General features: G+C 42.7%; 2 protein-coding genes across 5 annotated transcripts in view; one reads left to right on the top strand and one right to left on the bottom strand.

Annotated features, from left to right (window-relative positions):
- Window positions 1-20393, bottom strand: part of FAM234B (family with sequence similarity 234 member B) — a 406169-nt gene that overhangs the window by 185346 nt on the left and 200430 nt on the right. The window lies entirely within an intron of this gene.
- The window catches only part of GRIN2B (glutamate ionotropic receptor NMDA type subunit 2B), a 208339-nt gene that overhangs the window by 185958 nt on the left and 1988 nt on the right, over window positions 1-20393 (top strand). For all 4 annotated transcript variants that reach the window (XM_050325278.1, XM_050325279.1, XM_050325277.1 and 1 more), the window contains 3 exons: window positions 13422-13582; window positions 16525-16712; window positions 18396-18634. In XM_050325278.1, coding sequence (XP_050181235.1) covers window positions 13422-13582; window positions 16525-16712; window positions 18396-18634 — 588 coding nt within the window. The remainder of the gene's footprint in view (window positions 1-13421; window positions 13583-16524; window positions 16713-18395; window positions 18635-20393) is intronic.

Genomic DNA, 20393 nt, shown 5'->3' with positions numbered 1-20393 from the left:
GCTCCCCCCGCCCACCCCGATCTGCTCTATTCTGGCAGATGCTTGGCCATGAAACTGAAAAATGAATTATTTTCCACTTTGTACTCTGCAGAACATTAAATCGACATTATACAAGGATCCCAGATATGCAGAACACTTAAGCATGTGCTTAACTTTGCGCTCATGAGTGGTGACATTAAAGTCAATGGACTATTATTCACATGATTGAAGTTAAATGCTTTTCTGAGCTTGCAGCTTTTGTACAACAAATACCTGTTCTGGAGAAGCCTAGGGAAATGCAGAGCAGATATCTGCAGCTATACATTTTTCAAGAGGACTAAAAGTGGGGGTCAGTCTTTTACCTTGTAAGGTCTGTCATGGGAAGATTGTCTATCTGGATGGCTTGGAGGCAGTACAAATCTTCCATGGGGTTAAACATTCACTATCAAGAGACATTTGTGGTAATTTCACACATTTTGGCAGGATATAAAGGAGTTTTTATGTGGTGGTGTCCAAAAGCAGAAAATATGCAATCCTTTCAACAGCAGTATGATTTTTATTCTCAGGACACCTTTGTGGTGATATGAGTTAGCTGGACAGAAGTAAGACTGTGCCACTACCACTAGATCCGATAGTCTGAACTTTTATGGCTTACAATCTGATTATTTCCCTGCATCTCCTTGTAAATCATCAGTTGCTATAGTATGAAGTATTTACTAATACTATAGAGTAGTTACATATTGTGTGCAATTACACAAAATGCACATTTATTATATTTAATTACATATTATGCTAACGTTTTCATATTAATAAATAGCTATTAAAAAGCTACAGCATATCGATGTTAGTAATAGATCTTTTTAACTTGTGACTTACATTTACTGAGTACATAAATATGATCTCAGATAAATTTTTGCAGTTGCAGATGAGTATGTTTATCAGGTTTAGACATTCTGCACTTTGGATTGGGATGATTTTTTTATGCTGAGATCTTTGGAGCAAACCTCTGTGCCTGTGTGCTAAAATGTGATTCAGTAGTTTTAAGACTATAAATGTTTAAATTCAGTGAATTTTCAAGCATTCTTTTCTTCTACCCTCTTCAGTCCTACTTTGTCATTCTCCCTCTTTTTCTTATGCTCAGCACTGTGTAGTGCACAATGGCAAGGAGGCTGCAATGTGCTTTAGCCTTGACTTGGTCTCTCAGGATTCTCTCTTTTTCTGTTGTTCTTGAGGGATTCCCCTGGTATCAGTACAGACTGGTGGATCAGGGATCAAGAGCAGCCCTGCAGAGAAGTACTTAGGGGTGCTGATGGATGAGAGGCTGGACATGGCCCAGCAATGTGAGCTCACGGCCCAGAAAGCCAAGTGGATCCTGGGCTGCATCAGAAGCAGCCAGGGCAGCAGGTCAAGGGAGGGAGTTCTGCCCCCAGGCTCTGCTCTGGTGAGACCCAACCTTCAGTGCTGCATCCAGCTCTGGGGTCACCAGCACAGAAAGGACATGGAGCTGTTGGAGCAGGTGCAGAGGAGGGCCACCAAAATGATTAGAGGGATGGTGAACCTCTGCTGTGAGGAAAGGCTGAGAGAACTGGGATTGTTCAGCCTGAAGAAGAGAAGGCTTTGGGATGACCTAATTGTGGCCTTCCAGTACCTGAAAGGAGCCTACAAGAAGGGTGGAGAGAGACTTTTTACAGGAGCGTGTAGTGACCGGACAAGGGGCAATGATTTCAAACTGAAAGAGAGTAAGTTTAAATTAGGTATTAGGAAAAAATTCTTTAGTGTGGCTGTGGTGAGGCACTGAAACAGGTGCCCAGAGAACTTGTGGATGCCCCATTCCTCTAAGTGTTTGAGGCCAGATTGGGTGGGGCTCTGAGCAATTGATAGCATGAAAAGTGTCCCTGCCCATAGCATGAGTATTGGGATTAGATGATCTTTAATGTACCTTTCAACCCAAGCCATTCTATGATTCTGTGACTTACTGGCAGCAAATACTTGCAATGGAATTCTTCAGGATTAATACCAGTTAAAAAAATGCAGTTTAGTTGGGAACTTGAGCAGGTAGAATTCAAGGGGAGGGCATAGTCAGAGACAGACTGTAGGCTTAATTAATCCTTGCTGGAAAGGAAGAAATGCAAACCCTTGGGTTTTGCTGGAGGCACGGACGGGAGTTGCTGGATGAGGGACATTGGCGATGGGGCTTTGGCAGCTTGCAGCTTTTGCATTCCCCATGCCACAGCATCCTGGCCTTTCCCAGGCATTTGCCACCACTGACCCTTTCTTTTCATCTTCCTTTTAAGAAGCACTTGGAGCTATTCCTATGGAGATACTGGTTAAATTTGGTTGCTTCTGTGCTAATTGCGTGGCAGTCTGGAAAAAGCTGTCTTTGGAGAGTTACGTAAGGGAAAGGGGAGGGGAAGCAAAGGATTGTCCTGCTTCTCACATCAGTATAAGTCAGTGGAGAGGGAAGCAATGACTATTTTTATTTATTATTTATATGGTGCCATAAATGTACTTGGCACTTTGCAGTCAAATAAAAGACAATGGCCCTACCACCAGAATTTGGCAGCCTTAGAGATGAGAGCTGGCCTCTTTCAACTGGATGATCAGGGCTGAATTGCTGGTGGGTAGGGGATGGGAGGATGAGATATACAGGATTAAAAAAAATACAACAGCTTTCTCCCCGCCTTTTCATTGCTGATGCCTAGCTACTGTGATATTTAAAGTCATATGTACATACATATACTTGATAAATATTTGGCAGATTTTATCTTCCCAGACATTTTTACTTCTCTGTGTGGAAAGAAGCCTTGCTTCTCCCAGACCTTTGGCTACTCAACTTTCCCTAAGTCTACTCGTGGCCCAGTAGACTTGTTTGCTTCAGGTGTACCTGATTTAGCACCCCAGGACTGAAAAGGGAGTGATATGGCTTTCATTCCTCTACTATCTTCCACTTGCAGGTGGGAGGCAGCTTCCATCAGAAAGCTAAAGGAAGGCATCTCCCGCCTCTGGGAGGGTGCTGGAATGCTCCAGCTACCCTGACTCTAATGCCCTGCTTTTTTGCTTTGCCTCCCTGATTTACAGAGGTGCTTAAGAAATTGCACTAATGTGATGATTAAGCTTTTCTAATTACTTGGATGAAAATTCTGGCCCATGTGTAGTCTTTGGGAGATTTGCCAGACTTGTGCAGGATTTCACCCTACTGCCCAATGGTTAGTACCCACATAACAGTAGGTTGGCTACTATTAGTACTCAGAAGACAGGAGGATCTGACCTTCCTTTGCTGGTAAAAATGGGTGAAAAATGGAATTGTTCCCTCACCAAACTACATCCTCTAAATTTCTCACAGTGTTTCATAATTTGTTAACCAGCTGTCTCATGTGCAAACAAAATAGATTTCAAATTCCTCTGTACTTAGCTGCCACCTCTCCTCTAAAAGTCTTTTTCATTAGTTAATTTTCTCCCTTGGAATGGACATCTACACTTCTAATGATATTAACATGAGTGTGGGAACTAACATCTTTCTGCCTCACTAATTTCTGTTTTGTGTTTGCCTGGGATTATTCAGTAGGTGCCTTTTGCCCCATTGTGTTTATCTTGCAAGGAAGCTGACTTTCAAAGATGAAATACATGGCATGATTTGACGCTGGGACGAACAGATGATCTACATGCATGCAAGCAAAAGTTGAGTGTACTGTAGCTATGATTTCATAGCCCACTTCATTGCAACAGATGTGACTGTGGTTGTCTGATATCACACATGCTAATAATTAAGCTGTGCAAGGAGCTTTTGCCTCTGACTGGTGAAGCTGTAGTGATTCTTCTACAGGTGTTTTCTGGTCAAGTGTGTGGGATTCCTAACAGTGTGACTCACTTGAAGCCTGTATACTGCCAAATGTGTCCTGAGGAAATTTTAAAGCATTATTATTACCTCCTGTGTGGAGAAACCTTGCAGAGCCTGTATAATGCTCACAGACTTGGCAGATCCAGAAGACACCTGGGTTGTTGATGGTGAGTGGACTCTGTCTACATGTGGTGGTTTGATACTGAAGTGGCCCTTCAGGCCTGGTAAATCCATAATGCCTGGGTCAGGAGAAAGGCAGTCTGGTGCCAGCATGCACACACAGGTGAGTTTGTGGAAGACATGGGAACCCTGAGGTGCCATCTGTTTGTGGTGATGCTGCACTGCCCAAGGTTTTCAGTCTTCTGCTCTGTGCAGAAGCCACACAGAGCAGGTCTCTACCCAGCTTGCAAAGAGGCTGCACAGTGCTACTGTGTGCATTGCTCTGGCAATAACTGCATGTGATGGAGACTTCTTCCACCAATTGCATCTCTGCTTTCATCTCAGTTATTTTGCAAGGACAACTATTTTTAAAGTTGCTATATTTGAACTCCTTTCTTTTACTTTCACCTGCCCTCCCTCACCTCTGCATTGTCACTAGGCTGCTCTGTTCCCTTCCCTGACCCACATGTGTCCCTATTTCACCAACAGACATTCATAGATATTTTTCTTTCTTGTTTGTGGATCTGACCCACAGTACATCTTCCTTTAAAAATGACTTTAATCTAATTTCTAGCCAACTTTGCTGCAGTCAGCTGCACTAACTGATAACTCCTTTCTCGGACTTATCTATAGCAATTCATGGGTGAAAGCACTATGCAAAGCAAGACAGAGAATTTGAAACATCACTGGGTATTGAATAATAAGATAAACCACAAAGTCAGAGCCTGGTGGAGCACAAGGTAATTTTATGCCCTCCCAAAACTGACATATTGGATTTGGTGCTGTTCATTCTCTAATTTTTTTAATTTCCTTTTTTTTTTTTTGTTTATAAATCAAGACATGTACTGTTTGACTGCTGAAGACAAGAGGCTGGGGTTTTGCCACTGCAGTCTTAGAGCTGATTTCTGCAACTGGGCCCACAATCAGGAAGAGTTGATGTGGCAACTGGATTCACAGAATCACAGAATATGCCAAGGTGGCAGGGACCTACAAAGATCATCGAGTCCAACTCTCAGCCCTGCATAGCACCATCCCCAAGAGTCACACCATGTGCTGGAGAGTATTGTCCAAATGCTTCTGTAACTCTGGCAGGCTTGGTGCTGTGACCACAACCCTGGGGATCCTGTTCCAATGCCCAACCACCCTCTGGTTGAAGAATCTCTTTCTAATATCCAGCCTAAACCTTCCCTGACGCAGCTTCAGGCCATTCCTTCAGGTCCTGTCACTGGTCACCGCAGAGAACAGATCAGTGCCTGCCCCTCCTCTTCCCCTCACAAGGAAGTTGTAACTGCAATGAGGTCTCCCCTCAGTCTCCTCTAGGCTGAACAGACCAAGTGACCTCAGCTGCTCCTCATACGGCTTCCCCTCAAGGCCCTTCACCATCTTTATTGTCCTCCTTTAGATGGTTTCTAATAGCTTAATATCTTTCTTATATTGTGGTGCCCAAAACTGCACACAATATTCAAGGTGAGGCCACACCAGTGCAGAGCAGAGTGGGACAATCCCCTCCCTTGACCAGCTAGTGATGCTTTGCCCAGTGCCCTCCAGGACACGGTTGGCCCTCCTGGCTGACAGAGCACTGCTGACTTGTATTCAACCAACCATCAACCACGAACCCCAGGTCCCTTTCTATGTCACTGCTTTCCAGCTTCTCATTTCCCAGTCTGTCTATACATCCAGGGTTGCTCCATCGCAGGTGCAGAATCTGGCACTTCCGTTGTTGAACTTCATATGGTTGGTGATTGCCCAGTCCTCTAATTTATTGAGGTCTCTCTGCAGGGCCTCCCTGCCTTCCAGGGAGTCAACAGCTCCTCCGAGTTTTGTGTCATCTGCAGACTTGCTTAATATCCCTTTCAGTCCCGTGTCCAAGTCATTAAGGAAGACATTGAAGAGCATAGGGCCCAAGATGGAGCCCTGTGGAACCTCACTAGTGACAGGTTGCCAGTCTGATGTTACCCTATTCATTATTACCCTCTGTGCTCGATCCATGAGTCATTTGGTCACCTGTGGCATGATGTTTATCCATCTGTGTGCAGGACATTTTGTCTAGAAGGATTCGGTGAGAGACAGTATTTAAAGCTTTACTGAAACCCAAAAAGATTTGGCTTCCCTTGATCAGCTAGGTGGGTTACCTTGTCATAAAAGGAAATCAGGTTTGATAAGCAGGACTTTCCTCTTATGAAACCATGCTGGCTGTGACCAGTGGCTGCACTGTCTTTCAGGTGTTTTTCAATACCTTCCAGAATAATCTTCTCCATAAATTTACCAGGCACTGAAGTGAGACTGACAGGCCTGTGGTTTTTATGGGTCCTGCTTCTTGCCCTCCTTGAAAATTGGGACAATATTCACCAGCTTCCAGATAGCTGGGACCTCTCTGGATTCCCAGACTGCTCAAAAATCATCAAGAGAGGTTCTGAGATGACATCAGCCAGCACTTTGAGAGTTCTTGGATGAATCTCATCATGCCCCATAGATTTGTAGGGATGAAGCTGGAGCAGCAGATCTCACACAATTTCAGAGTCAGCTGGGAGTTGATCATTTTCGCAGTCATGGTCCTCCAGCTCATGGCACTGACACCCCCTTGGTCCATTATCTGTGTTGAATACAGAGGCAAAGAAAACATTAAACACCTCTGCCTTGTCCCTGTCTCTGTTTGTGAGGTGACCATTCTCATCCTGTAACAGGCCAATGATATTTCTATACTGCCTATTGCCATTAATGTATTTGAAAAACTTCCTATTGCCCTCCCATTTCTGACCAGCTTTTAGTCCAACTGAGCTTTGGCCAGATGAATTTTCTCCCTGCAGTGGCAAGCAGAATCTCTGAATTCTTCTCATGTCACTTGACCTTGCTTCCACTGGGCATACGCCTTCATTTTTTGCCTTATTTCCAAGAGAAGATTCCTGCTTAGCCAAGGCCTTCTGCCTTGCTTGCTTGACTTCTGACACTTGGGAATGGCCTGCTCCTCTGCTGTTAGGAGGTGCTGTGAGGAGTCCTAGCACTGCTGACGAGGTAGAAGGTGTTACTGTGAGGGAATGCAGGAGGAAAGAAATAAGAGCTAGGGTAAAAGGACAATCTGAAAACTTACAGTCACTTAAAAATGGCTGGGAATTCCACCTTGGAAATAAAAAATGTCTGTGATGTCAAAAGTACGTGACTGTGCAGAGGGGAGAGGAATGCTTTAGGAATGAATCTTGAGAAGTATCTGTACAAGATATTCATTAGTAATAGAGAATGAACAGCACAGTCTCTTTAGTCTGCTCCCTCACAGATTTGTACCAGTGCTATGATTTACGTTTGCAGTATGATTTTCTGCCTGTGCTGTTGGGCTGGCACACTCCTAGCTGGGATGCAGTTTTATTGATTTAATAGTGCCCTACAGCACCATGCCACTGACAGGTTGCAGGTTCCATGCTGGGAATCTGTAGAGCACTTTGTCTAGCAGGACAGGTAACGGGGGCACGGGTTTGTGGGTTTGCCTATGTGCACAGTCAAGCTGCATAAGGAAAAGTGTACAGTAAAAGCCCTGAAGATGGTGCTGGTAGTGATAATTGGTATTCCAGAAAAAAATTGGTCACTACCTCAATGCAGATCAGGGCAAAGCTGTAACAAAGAGTTACAGCTTTGAAGAACTTGCAAGCTGCAAATGAAGGACAGAGGGAAAATGATATAATATAGAGAGGCTGAGAAATAATGGGCATTAACTCTCACTAGCATTGTTTTTATTGCCTTGCTGCAAGCTTTTTTAGTGTAATGTTCTCTAATATCTTTGGGTCTTGATCAGATTGTTCTTGGTATGGTGGAGAGCATGTTCACCAACCAAAGGTAAGTCAAGGAAAGACCTACAGGATACAGCGAAAGGACAGCAGTAAAAATGGTTGCAGGTCCACACAATACAGCTTACAAAGAAAGACTGAGGAAACTGAGCTTCTTTAGCTGCAGCGAAAGAACATGGAGAACAAACAGATTAATGGTATTGAAAAAGATAAAATACACCTTCAGAGAAGAAGAAACTATTTGGATTTTCCTGTTCATGGAGAAGATAACAGAAAATATTGTAGTTGTATTGCAGTAGGGAGGCTTTGGTTCAGGCACTTGGAAGAACTTTCCATTAGTAAAGCTCTGGTGGGGATTGTCCAGAGAATGGAGGAGTGTTCAGTACCAGCCATCTTCCACAGCAGCTGTCAGGAATGGTGATGTCCAGGAGAGACTCACTGGAGAGAGAGAGAGAGAGAGAGAGAGAGGCAGAAGAGACATGTTCTCAGGCCCAAATCCACATTTGTGATTCTGTGGCATTGTTTGTGGTGCACCTTGGGGACAAAAACTATATATTTTAGGGGTATGAAGAGGACACATCTCTTCTTTTTGAGAGTCATCCATTAGTTGTGAAGGCGTTAATTTCCTGGCTGAAATAAAGGCTACAGAAGCAATGCAGCTAGGGCAAGACATGCTGCTGTGGACGTACGTGCATAGTATGTCAAGACTCAAATATAGGCATAGGGCTACCTCAAGGTTAGACCTGGAAACTAGTGGCCCGCTCTTTAATTTTTAACAAGTTCTGAATGAATCTCTTGTGCAAATAGCCTGGCTGGATTCTCAGGCAATGAAGAAAGGTGCAAGCTGACTGCAGAGACATGCAGCTGAAGCAGAGCAAGAGGAGGCAATCAAGGATGTTAGGGCAATGCAGAAAGGTTGTGCTGAAATTATGCATTTGAGCATGGACTTTGCTTTTCTGACCTGATGTCACTAAATCTTATGTTGCAGCTTACTAATAAATGCAATCTTTTTTGAAAAGTATTTGGCCTGTGCCACAACAGATGTCTGCTGGTTTTACAGATGCCAAAAGGGCAAGCAGAGTGCTGTTATAGGTGCTTGAGCAGAAGGTCGTGACTGATGCCCTGATGCACAAGTTCAGGGGAGCGGTGGGCACTTCAGGCTCTTTGCTAACCACAGCAGTTGGCTCTCTGTAATTCTGGTGGGAGAAGCTGTCCTGAGGACCAAATGGCTCAGTGGCTGGATTAATTTGTGCCAGTGTAGATGTCTAGAGCCAATTTAGGTGTACTGGAGTATCCAGCCTACCCTCAGGTGTCTGGCAATTCTGACACAGAGACTATGAGAGACCTGCTCCCAGGGTGAAATTCCCTTGGTATCTCAGCTTGACACTTAAGTTTGGGCAAATTAACTAAACTGAGAGTATCTAACATGGGCTTAAGGTCTTTTGGACTTGCAGCTAGAAAAGGAGCTGAATCTGTGGACCTTATTTTAATAGGTCAGAACTGTGGAGCTTCCTATAGTAGAAAACTTAAACTGGGGATCTGGGCCTTACAAAGTGTAAGGAGCCCTCCCAGAGAAGCTGTTTAAGGGTAAGGCATTTGCAGATACACACATACACACCTGCACTAAGTTTTGCCAGCTCATTATATATTCCAGCAGGGGATATTTTTTTTTTAAGCAGTGTAAAAGTAGATCAACTGATAAAAAAGAGCCTTTTTGTTGTGAGAGCTTGCTGAATTTGGGAAACTGCTTTCGATGCTATTGGCAAACACTTTACAGTGTAAACAGGGTCTACATCAGGCAGATAAATAAGTGCAGATGTGCTTTTCTGTAAGAACCATTTGGTGATAGACAGTATAATGGAAAAAAGATTCTCATCAAATTAATTGTGGCCAATTAGACATAACCCCTTCCCCTCATATCTGAATCCCCTCCAATTGCGGCTGCATGAATGGGAAGAGCTCCTGTCACCTGTTTCATTATGCAGATTGATATTCGAACATCTGAGAACAATGCTGGTTTCTGCACGGCATGGCTCCAAATTGCTAATGAAACAGCTCTGCCAGACAAGTCACTTAAACTCGCTCTCACTGCTGCTGTCAACAGCTCTCATGGTGAGATGTGGAGGGGAGCGGGAAAGGATCTCTACCCCCTGAATGTGCTAATAGAGCTCCCAGCCTGTGTGTTTATCGCTCTCCAGAGCAGGAAGATTTCTGCTCTCTGACTGAGAGGTTGGTTTTCCAAAGCCAGTGTCTGCTTTGCACTTAATGCTTCAAGATTTCAGTTTGTGGAGTGAAGGGTTGAAGAGGCACGCAGCTGCTGGACTCTGAACACTGACATCTCGTGTCCCAGAGCTACCCCAGCCCTTCAGGCATGCTTGGTGTCTGCTTCCCACCCTCATCCCCAGCATTCACCTCGCCCACAATAGATGTGAAGCACGTGGGATTTCTTTCATGGGTGAGAGTGTGTCACATCACCTTGGGTACAACTGGAGCATCTCACAAACTCATGGTAAATGAGTGGGAGGATGCAAATGGGCTACATCTCTGCCTGAGGCTCTTGGGGTGCAGGACAGGCTGAGCCCTGTGGGTTCCCTCCCAGGCAATCATCCCTTCAGGTAGGTGGAGCTAGGCAGCAGGACAGGTCTCCTACTGCAGGAAAATCTGAGGGGGGGCTTCTACAAGTATGGGCCCTGTGCAGCTGGGTTTGGTCAGCAACTGGTGCATCTTCCCTTGCCCTGTTATCACCACATTTTTTGCCAGAACCTCACAGGACTCCTCTTTGCAGATGTGGTAGAGTAGTTTTGACGTAGGGCTCTGACAGGAGAAACTCTTAAGTGAAATAATGGGACAGTTCTCCCATTAATCTACATTCTGACCCTTTCTGTCAATATCCATAGTTAATTCCTTTGTCAATATTTACTGTAGCATTGAGATTATCTCTGCATAAGCTTCCTCCATGTAATGACCACTGCACTGTGCCTCAGCTCCTGCCTCGTGTCTCAGATTCCTTATAGACCAGTCTGCTTTCCTGGGGCTGATATTTATGATCCAGACTCACTGTCCAAGTCTTTGGAAGAAACCAAACAGGTGGCATTCCTTACTGAACTCTTTGACAATGTGTCAATAAACTTTCTTCCTTATTGATCTTCTCCAGTTACCCCACGCGTTCCTCCACGGTGATGCCACACACTCCTTCCCCATCTGTCGTCCCATGAATTTTCTTGAAAGATTTGCATGTGTTTTTGCTCCTTTAGTATGAGCAGTGTGGGGCAGCAGTTAGTCCAGAAAGATGTAACAGTTTCTGAGTCTAGAGAGCTCTTTGGAGATTTCTCCATCTTTGGACTGAGCTGTGCCCACCCACTGCCAAGAAACAAATATGGTGATTTTCCTACCAGAAAGACTCACGCATGTACCATACTATTACTTCTTAAATTTGGAGAAGTATCTGCTTATCTCTGGCTCCATGGACTGTGGAGTCAGCTGGACATCAATTGCTTTCAACTTTGTAAACACCAAACTAGGTTAGCTGGGGATCTGTCTTCCTCCTAGGCATTGAAGCTAAAATTCTCTGGTGTGGACCCTTAACCATAGGAGTCAAAGGATAGTTCAAGGGTGGGATTGTTTCCCTTATCACAGCCCTGCCTGGCTATAATCCTTCTTACTCCAATAGACACCATAATGGAAGCAGACAAAAGTAGAGATTCTTTCACTGGGAATAGGTAGAAGGTAGAAGTATAAAATGGACGCTGGATGAGGCCTCTTCTCTTTAACAGTCTCTGGGCCTGGAGAGAGGCTCCCATAGCTGCTGCTGTTTCAAAGGATATGCAAAAGCTCAGTCACACCAGTGTTGGTCAGGCCTGCCTGATGCTTGACTGTAAAGTCCTGTTGACTTTACTCTGTTGGAGGGCTCTATGGGAATGGGAATGTCCTGTTTTCCTTCGAGGATGGGTTCTGCAGCCTCTGGGAAAGCAAGTTACCCCTCTACAAGCTCCTGGTTTAGCATGTCAAGGGAGAGACTTTGTTTCTTTGCATCTGGTATGGGCAGTGCCCTCCTTGTGATGGGTCCCCGAGGCTGCTGCTTTAATCAGCTTGGTTAAAAAGAATAATTTTAGCATGCTGGAGTGATTTTTCTCCTATCAAAGTTTGCTTTCATTACAGTCTTTGATAGCTGTGAGTTTGTCTTCATCCCTAGAGGGTGTGACAGGGTTCTAAGAGCCACTTTACTGTCTGTTTTATTATATGTGAAACCTCTGGTTTTTTGGTGATATACCAACCTGAGTTCCAAAAAACAGCCCTGATGTTTTCTGTTGACTTAAAGCAGTAGGACGTGTGTTCTCTCTCACACACTTGTGTGCACTTGCAAGTTATTCATCTTGCCATCCAAACTGGAGAGATAATTCCTTGCACAGCCAGATGAGTTGACTAGTACAAGGAAACAGAAGAACAGTGTATTCATCTGTTCACAGACACTGCTGTGAATGAGATACATTGCTTTAGGGCCTTTGGCCTCCTTAGTTGAGTTGACCAAGTTCCAAAATGGCTTTAAGCAGAACTCAAGAAGAAGGCTCATCTGTATGTGTTTTAAGCTATAGTTGTAGATTGCAGCTGTATTTCCAGTGTAGAAGGTGACAGTACATAATGGCATATATTCATGAACCAGGTGAACTCTCGCTGTTAAATGGGTTTAGTCTGACTGTTGTTAGTGTGTTTCTCATACAAATATACAGTCACAGTTAGGAGTCAAGAAATAACACCAGGCAAACTAGTGCTTGATATATCCAGAGTGGAGGAGGCTTCCTTCCATCTAACCTACTTTTGCATCTTTTTCTTGTACTGCTTATTCTGTTCCTGGCTTATAGTTCTGTGCTCCTTTCTGTCTGCTGGTTCTAAGGGTTTTAAGCAGGCTTGATAATTGACAGTCTAAATTTTACTGCTCAAAAAAGCCAACAGAGCATTGATTATGACTTAAGTTAAGCTAGTGCCATATAAAATCTCACAACCTTGCAGCCATGGGGGAATGTTATGATGAATGTATTTCTTGTGAACAGCAAAAACTTTGGAGTATTCTGCCAGCAATGTTCTGGGCATCAAATGTTACTAGTGACTTGCAGCCACTAATAGCATTTCATTTGGAACATTTGCCCAAAACTTTGAAAGCTGATCATTCATTTGGGGGCGGGTGGGAGGTGTGCTGAGAGGCATCTTTCCTCTTTAATTATTTTTCTACTTCAGTCAGAACCAGGAAGTGCAAAGGCATACACAGAGCTGAAAAAGATACCTCTTAGGAACTAAATTACAGTTTGTGGATAAAAAACACATAGATTTTATTGAAAATCTTTCCTTGACTGTGTTCCAAAGCCACTGTTACATTTTCCTTTTCCTTTTTCCTTTTATCTAAACTCCTGTTTAATCTTTGATCTGGCTATTTCATGCACTTGATCCAGAGTGGACAAAAAGAACAGCTTGCTCAGTTTTACTTCTTGGTTCTTAGGCATTAACAGTAAATGTTTGTGTTTGAAAACAGTGAAATGTAATAACTTCTCAATAATGTTTTCTACACGATAGTAAAATAAAATCAGAACTACCTTCCAAGGAGAGTGTGTTCTCCCAACCAGGTGACAGCTTCAATCTGAAAGGTTGAGAGAAATGTTCTTTTTCTGTCTCTCCAGTTCCAGAAACCAAATGACTTCTCACCCCCTTTCCGCTTCGGGACAGTTCCTAATGGCAGCACAGAGAGGAACATTCGCAACAACTACCCTGAAATGCACAGCTACATGGTGAAGTTCAATCAGAGGGGGGTGGATGATGCACTGTTCTCGCTGAAGACTGGGTGAGGCTTTCTTCTTACATGTTTATTCGCTGCAGAAACCTATTTTGCATGCTTGTCTGGAAATTTTTTTTTGGTGAGGTTTGAAAAATGAGCCTCTGCTATCTTTCCATGGTTACAAGCACAGGAAGCCATACATAGCACAGGAAAGTAACTCTGTTGTTCTTTTTGCCAGTTTTTTCTATTGACATCTGTTTAAGAGTTTCTGGTTTTGCTGTGTTTGTAAGACTATAAAAGAAAAGAAAAAATACGATCTACCTTATCCTTGTACGTTCGCCATGTGTGTAGGAGTCCCAAAGAGCTTGCTTCATCAAGAGGTTTCATGCTGATGGGTTCTTATGCATACACACGAAAAGCTCACAGATCTCTGTGGACAAAGTTTTTTTCAGAGCATTTATATTGTCATCTGGAAATTCCTTTGTTTTCCCTCCTTCTGTGTATGAAAGATTATGCTAATCAGGAAACTGAAACAATCATTGTCAGACTAATCCCACCCCAGTGTATCACCAGCTAATACAGTATAATGGAAGGTGCGTTTGAAGCAAATACTTTGGAAGTAGCCTACTCTGGAATATTTTAGTATCAAGGGCTAAACAAAATGTTATTTGAATAATAAGGAAGTATATAAAAATGTAAGCGTTTCCTTGGTTAATTTGGGAAACATGGGAAAAATCGTTAGCAAAAAGCATGCTGGAATAGCTCATCCTATTTTAATAGCAGTGAATCTGCAAAGGAACTAACTCAAATTGACATTTTGCAAGCCGTTGTCCTTTGTAGGTTAAAGACCTCCTCCCAGAGCTGACCATTTTGGTTCTGAGAGCCCAGCCCCAGTGAAAAAAACATTTTTGCTTACACTCATGTTGCAGTCTTACGAGAAAGTTCATTCCAAAGCACAATGAAAATGTTCAGCCAATTTAATTACTAGATTGACTGAATATTGCTAAACCTGTTTGCCAGGTTCAGAGGCATGCAACCCCTTATAAATGGTTGTACCATCGTTGGATGTCATCCTAGGAAGGTACATTTGCCAGGATAGTCATCATCCAGGAAATAAATATGCTCTGTCCTGGAAATATATGGATGAAATAGAGCTCATCACTTTTGGTAGATGTCATCCTGGCTTCATATCCACCCTTGGACAGACTTCCTCACAGATAAGCACTTGAACTCAGATAATCAGTATACTGGAAATATATGTGCAGGAGGTGGATTGTAAAGATAGTGTGCATTTGAGAATGTGCAAGCGGAAGGTCTTTGGTCGTTTATCTGAATGTGTTTCATTTCAGATCTAGTGGGAGGATTTACTCATCAGCTGTCTTTGGATATGTGGAAGATGCAGCACTCTGAGACTGCCCCCCACATCCAAATCAATTTGTTGCAGTGAGAGAAGGCTCTCATCAGTCAGCTGTGCTGTCTACCCAGCACAGTCCGTAATGGGGATTTCTTTGTGTTGAAACAGAATTTTTGTTGTGGTTTTCAGCTAAGCATTTTTTAACAAGGAGCTAGTCATCATGGTAAACCATGAAGCTGCTATTGTAGCCACTTGACACTGGTAAAGATCCAGTAGTGCTTTTCACAGTAACTGAGGGGTTAAACATAATGTCCCGACTGTATTTGATTTGAAAAAAGACATTTTGCTCAGCTAAGGCATGCCTGCAGTTTGAATTGGAGATAATATTTTCCTTACTTCAACCCCTACTTTGCTATCTAATATTGATACATTTTATAAGGCATTTCAGATTCTTTTGAGATTACAGGCAGTACAGAAATATAAGCTATTAATGGAATATAGATCCTCTTGACTTCCTCTTCATTCAGCTTTATCTTGCAGTATATTTTTATTCCAAATTTTCCTTCAGATCAGAAATTGTGATTACCAAAAAGTCAGAAAGAAATAGACAATCCTTGTTTATAATCCAGCTTCTACCTGTAAACAGGTTCTGGGCTCAGATTTTAGTTAACTTTGGTGAAGGTGAAGATGACACACCTGAAGGACAGGATGTAATCCAGAGGGACCTGGACAAGCTTGAGAAATGGACCCATAGGAATCTCATGATGTTCAACAAGACGAAGTGCAAGTTGCTGCACCAGGGTTGGGGCAACCCCCAACCTCCAGGCTGGGGGATGAACAGATCGAGAGTAGCCCTGCAGAGAAGTACTTGGGGGTACTGGTGGATGAGAGGCTGGACACGACCAGGCAATGTGAGCTCACAGCCCAGAAAGCCAGGTGTATCCTGGGCTGCATCAAGAGCAGCCTGGGCAGTAGGTCGAGGGAGGGGGTTCTGTCCTTCTCTCTGCTCTCAAGAGACCCCACCTGCAGTGCTGCATCCAGCTCTGGGATCTGCACCACAGGAAGGAGACATCAACCTTTTGGAGCAAGTCCAGAGGAGGGCCACCAACATGATTAGAGGGATGGAGCACCTCTGCTATGAGGAAAGGCTGAGAGAATTGGGATTGTTCAGCCTGGAAAAGAGAAATCTTTGGGGTAACCTAATTGTGACCTCCTAGTACCTGAAGGGAACCTACAAGAAAGATGGAGAGAGACTTTTTACAAGAGCATGTAGTGACAGGACAAGCGGGAATGGTTTCAATGTAAGAGTAAGTTTAAATTAGGTATTAGGAAAATATTATTCCATGTGATGGTGTGAAGCTTTTTACTGTGAGGTGGTGAAGTGGATGCCCTGTCCCTGTGAGTGTTTGAGGCCAGGTTGGATGGAACAACCTGGTCTAGTGAAAGGTGTCTCTTGGGGTTGGACATCATGGCGGTTGGAACTAGATGATCTTGAAGGTTCCTTCCAACCCAACCCTTTCTGTGATTCTATGTAACCTATTGTAATCCATCTGAAAGAGGTTAATTTCAGCCTTAATTACCTGAGAACACCTTTGAATTCCTACAGATTCTATGCTTTCTGTAATACACCCTCTTGCTTCTTCCATCTGTGCAGGAAGTTGGATGCTTTCATTTATGATGCAGCAGTGCTAAACTACATGGCTGGCAGAGATGAAGGTTGCAAACTGGTGACAATTGGAAGTGGGAAAGTGTTTGCCTCCACTGGTTATGGCATTGCCATTCAAAAGGACTCAGGCTGGAAGCGCCAGGTTGATCTTGCCATTCTACAGCTTTTTGGAGATGGTAAGTGACAAGAAAAAGAAGTGCTGGAATTTTCCTAAGAAATGCCAAATTTTGCATGTAAGAAATGGAAGTTTCTAGCTCTGGTGCTTCAGATTTGAGTTGAAAACATGAAATTATTAAAAAGGTTTGTTTAGAGGCATCACACCAAAAATGTGAGGATATCGCTTCTTTTACGTTGTTGATGCAGGGTAGCAGTATCACAAAAGCAATGTCAAAAGCACTGAAGTTTTCATAGAACAAGCTCAGATGTGTGTTTGAAAAAATACCTTATGTGAAGAATGTCTTGTAAAAACAAGATTTCTGTTATGAACTTTTTACTACCTTTGCAGTTTTGCCATGACCAAACCCACTAACTATACTGTCTATGGTTATTTCATACTTTATAGTTCTAGATAGGATCAATCCATGTAGAGTTTACAGAATTAAAGGATAAATATTTCTGAATGAAAGAGTTAGCCCAGAATTTCCAAAACCTCAAAAAATAACAAAACCAAGGAAGAACTTGAGACTCATGTTTTGGAGTTTTGGAGTGAGTTTTAAATTGGAACATTAGAGTTACCTAGTTCATCTCTTAATTTACTTTTTTTGAATAAATAGAATTCACGTTATTTTATTTATAAGTATTCCTTTTTTCCTGAACTCAGAAAATAACGTATGGTATTATAAATATGGAAAGAACTTAAGTTGGATATACTTCAGAAAATTGGCTGCCTGGCAGATAGGGCGTTCTGTTTCCTAAACAGCCTAATATATGTTGTTTCAGAAAAAGATATAAGTTCTCTATAAGCTTCAAAGAGTCTGTTATAGCATCTCATATATATATATGGAATTTTTCCCCCTTGTCACTGGACAGGAGATTGAAAATGTGAAAAACTAACTTTCCTAACAGCATGAAAAAATTTGCCAACCTGCAAAATTAGTTTGTTCTGAATGTCTCAATATATGTGTGTGTGTGTGTGTGTGTGTTATCTCTCTCTCACCGTTCATGAAAATACCATAATGGGAGTAAGTGGTGTATGAAATTAGACTGCAGAACATTTGCTCCTAGCTGATACAAATTAGTAATGTTTTTGATTGGTCAAAGGGCTTGGAAGTGTTGAATTTGGACAAAATGGAGAGGAAGAAAAACAGGTGAAAATCCTTAAATGTTTTTGGGTACATTGCAATTGCACCTAGTTGTAATGAGCTGTGGATATGATAGAAACAAATTTCATTTTAAAAAATCAACATTTTGAATACTGGGTTGGAAATATACAATGTTTTCATTTTAAAGTGATTCATTTTTGTCTACCAGTATCAGTCACTAATTTTGACCTTCATTAACCTAATGATAGTGGAGGTTTGTGAAGCCAGGTCTTCAGTCATCTGGTGGGAAACTGTTTCAGGATCTCACTGTAGACAGTTATCAAGTGTAATAGCTGTGTCCTGTGGTAGGCTTTTTATGGCTAGTATCTGACTGTGGAAAAATCCTGTTGACCTTCTTGTGACAAATTGCACTTGCCCCCATCAGATGGGCAGTCAAGATATTTTATGGATGTTACAAATGTGGAAAAAGAACATGGAGACTGGAAATTACCATAGATCAGATTCTTGCTTTCAATCACCCTTTCAATTCATAGTTTGAGCTCTTTAGCTACTGCAGGACTATCTAACCTGTTTCTTTCCTTCTGTCCGTCTTTCTAGGGGAGATGGAGGAGCTGGAAGCTCTCTGGCTCACTGGCATTTGTCACAATGAGAAGAATGAGGTTATGAGCAGCCAGCTGGATATAGATAACATGGCAGGTGTCTTCTACATGCTGGGAGCAGCCATGGCCCTCAGTCTCATCACCTTCATCTGTGAGCACCTCTTCTACTGGCAATTCCGCCACTGCTTCATGGGCGTCTGCTCTGGCAAGCCTGGTGTGGTCTTCTCCATCAGTAGGGTGAGTGTCATTAACTGCCAGGAAAGAACAGAGGATTTATTCAGACAGTCCTAGGTACTGGAGATGGGAAAATCCACCAAGACTGTCTAACACACAGGTGGCATAGGGTGACAGTCTGCAGGATAAAGGCTGTTGTCTTTGCACCATTAATGTTGCAAAAATGTGTTAAGTTTTTCTGTGACATCTCTGGTCTCTGTTGGATTACAGTCATGGAAATGAAAATGCAGTATAAAGAGAAGGTAATTGTTACTGGCTGCTCCTCTGAAGGAGGAACTCCTTGTGAGGAGACCAAATTTGGGGACCACCCCAAATTTGGGTTCATGTAATGGTGGATAACACGTTGTCCCCTATATTACAGCTTTTCATCTGACCTTTTGTTAACTACAAGTGTGCCATCATTAACAGCCAGAAGTCCTTAACCAAAAGCCGTGCCCTAAACCGTACAGACATCCTTTGAGAGAGGATGACCACATAAACTTAGCAATTGCTTTATGCAAATCTACCTTAGGGTATAGCATTTACATTTAAAGCAGATTCTAGCCATTTCTGAGTCATCTTTCTCCTATCAGTGTTGTTAGCAGTATCCCATTTGGGTTTTTTTTTCCCTTCTTTCAAGACAGTCGTCCTTTCTCCTGATCCATTCTGAAGTAAGGTCAAATCTTGGCATTTTTTAGGTCAGTGTCTGATGTAACAGAATTTACTTTGATTGTGCAAGGAGTATATAATTGCTGCATAACATATTGAGGAGAAATGACAAAGTCTTTTGAATGCAGAGGCACAACCTCTCTTCTATATTAGTTTCTAACATGGTTTAGTCTGGATATAAGATGGGGACTTGAGTTTGGTGATCCTTAGCTAAGTACGGAGTCTTTCATTCTGCGGTTATCTGTTAGACGTGGACCAGGTTGACAAAAAAATCTGAAAAGTGTTAATCATCTGCTAGCTACCGAGAAACCATGGTAACATGGTGTGATGGTGTCCATTTCACAATTGACATTAACCATCAGATGCCATTTAGCAGGCCAGGGAATAAAGGAGCCCCTTCTGTTCTTAGGGGTAGCCCTTGCAAACAGTCTGTGTCATGGATGAAATAAGCTTGTGGAGCATGTGGAGGAACTGGGAACTTCTGCTGTCTGATTTGAAGGTGAATAGAGGACTTTCAGGGATCTCAGTTTGAAACCTGTTATCACTGTTGAATTTAACAGAATGCAATTAAAAATTCTGTTGTACCTCAGTCAATCAGATGCAAAAGGCCTAAATACGAATTCAACAGTCCTGCTCTTTCTCTGTATCCATTTCTAATCTGTACTGGTGATTAATGTAGCTAAGTTTATGACAAATGAAGTTGTTCCCTTTTTAAGATAGCTCCTGCCTCGTTGATTCCCTGATGTCCAGATGAATTTCAAGGGCCAAAATGGACTTTCTTACTCTTATATACACAGAATTGTTTGTCTTGATGCTTTTATTCCCAAGGATATTATTGTCCCCATTTGCGATTCTACATTACACCTACTAGATTTGACTAACTCTTAGCGGATGCAAGCAGGTATTACTGCATCCTACAGATATGACATGAAGCAAAGCAGAGGAAGAGGAATGGAGGAAAAGGAAAAAATGTGAGCGGCAAGAAAGAGGGGCAGAATATCAAGAGCAGATCTGATTTAATTTGATTTGATTGTGTTTCAATGATGGAAGGCTGACAGGCCTTACTGTCCTACAGAAACATGCTCATGCTGCACAGGGTGCTTCCCAGTCCAGG

The sequence above is a fragment of the Myiozetetes cayanensis genome, unplaced genomic scaffold (genome assembly GCF_022539395.1).
Source record: "Myiozetetes cayanensis isolate MyiCay16 unplaced genomic scaffold, myiCay2020 scf3, whole genome shotgun sequence".
NCBI lineage: Eukaryota > Metazoa > Chordata > Aves > Passeriformes > Tyrannidae > Myiozetetes > Myiozetetes cayanensis.
Note: the sequence above shows the minus strand (reverse complement) of the source record. Positions and strands in the feature narration are given on the sequence as shown.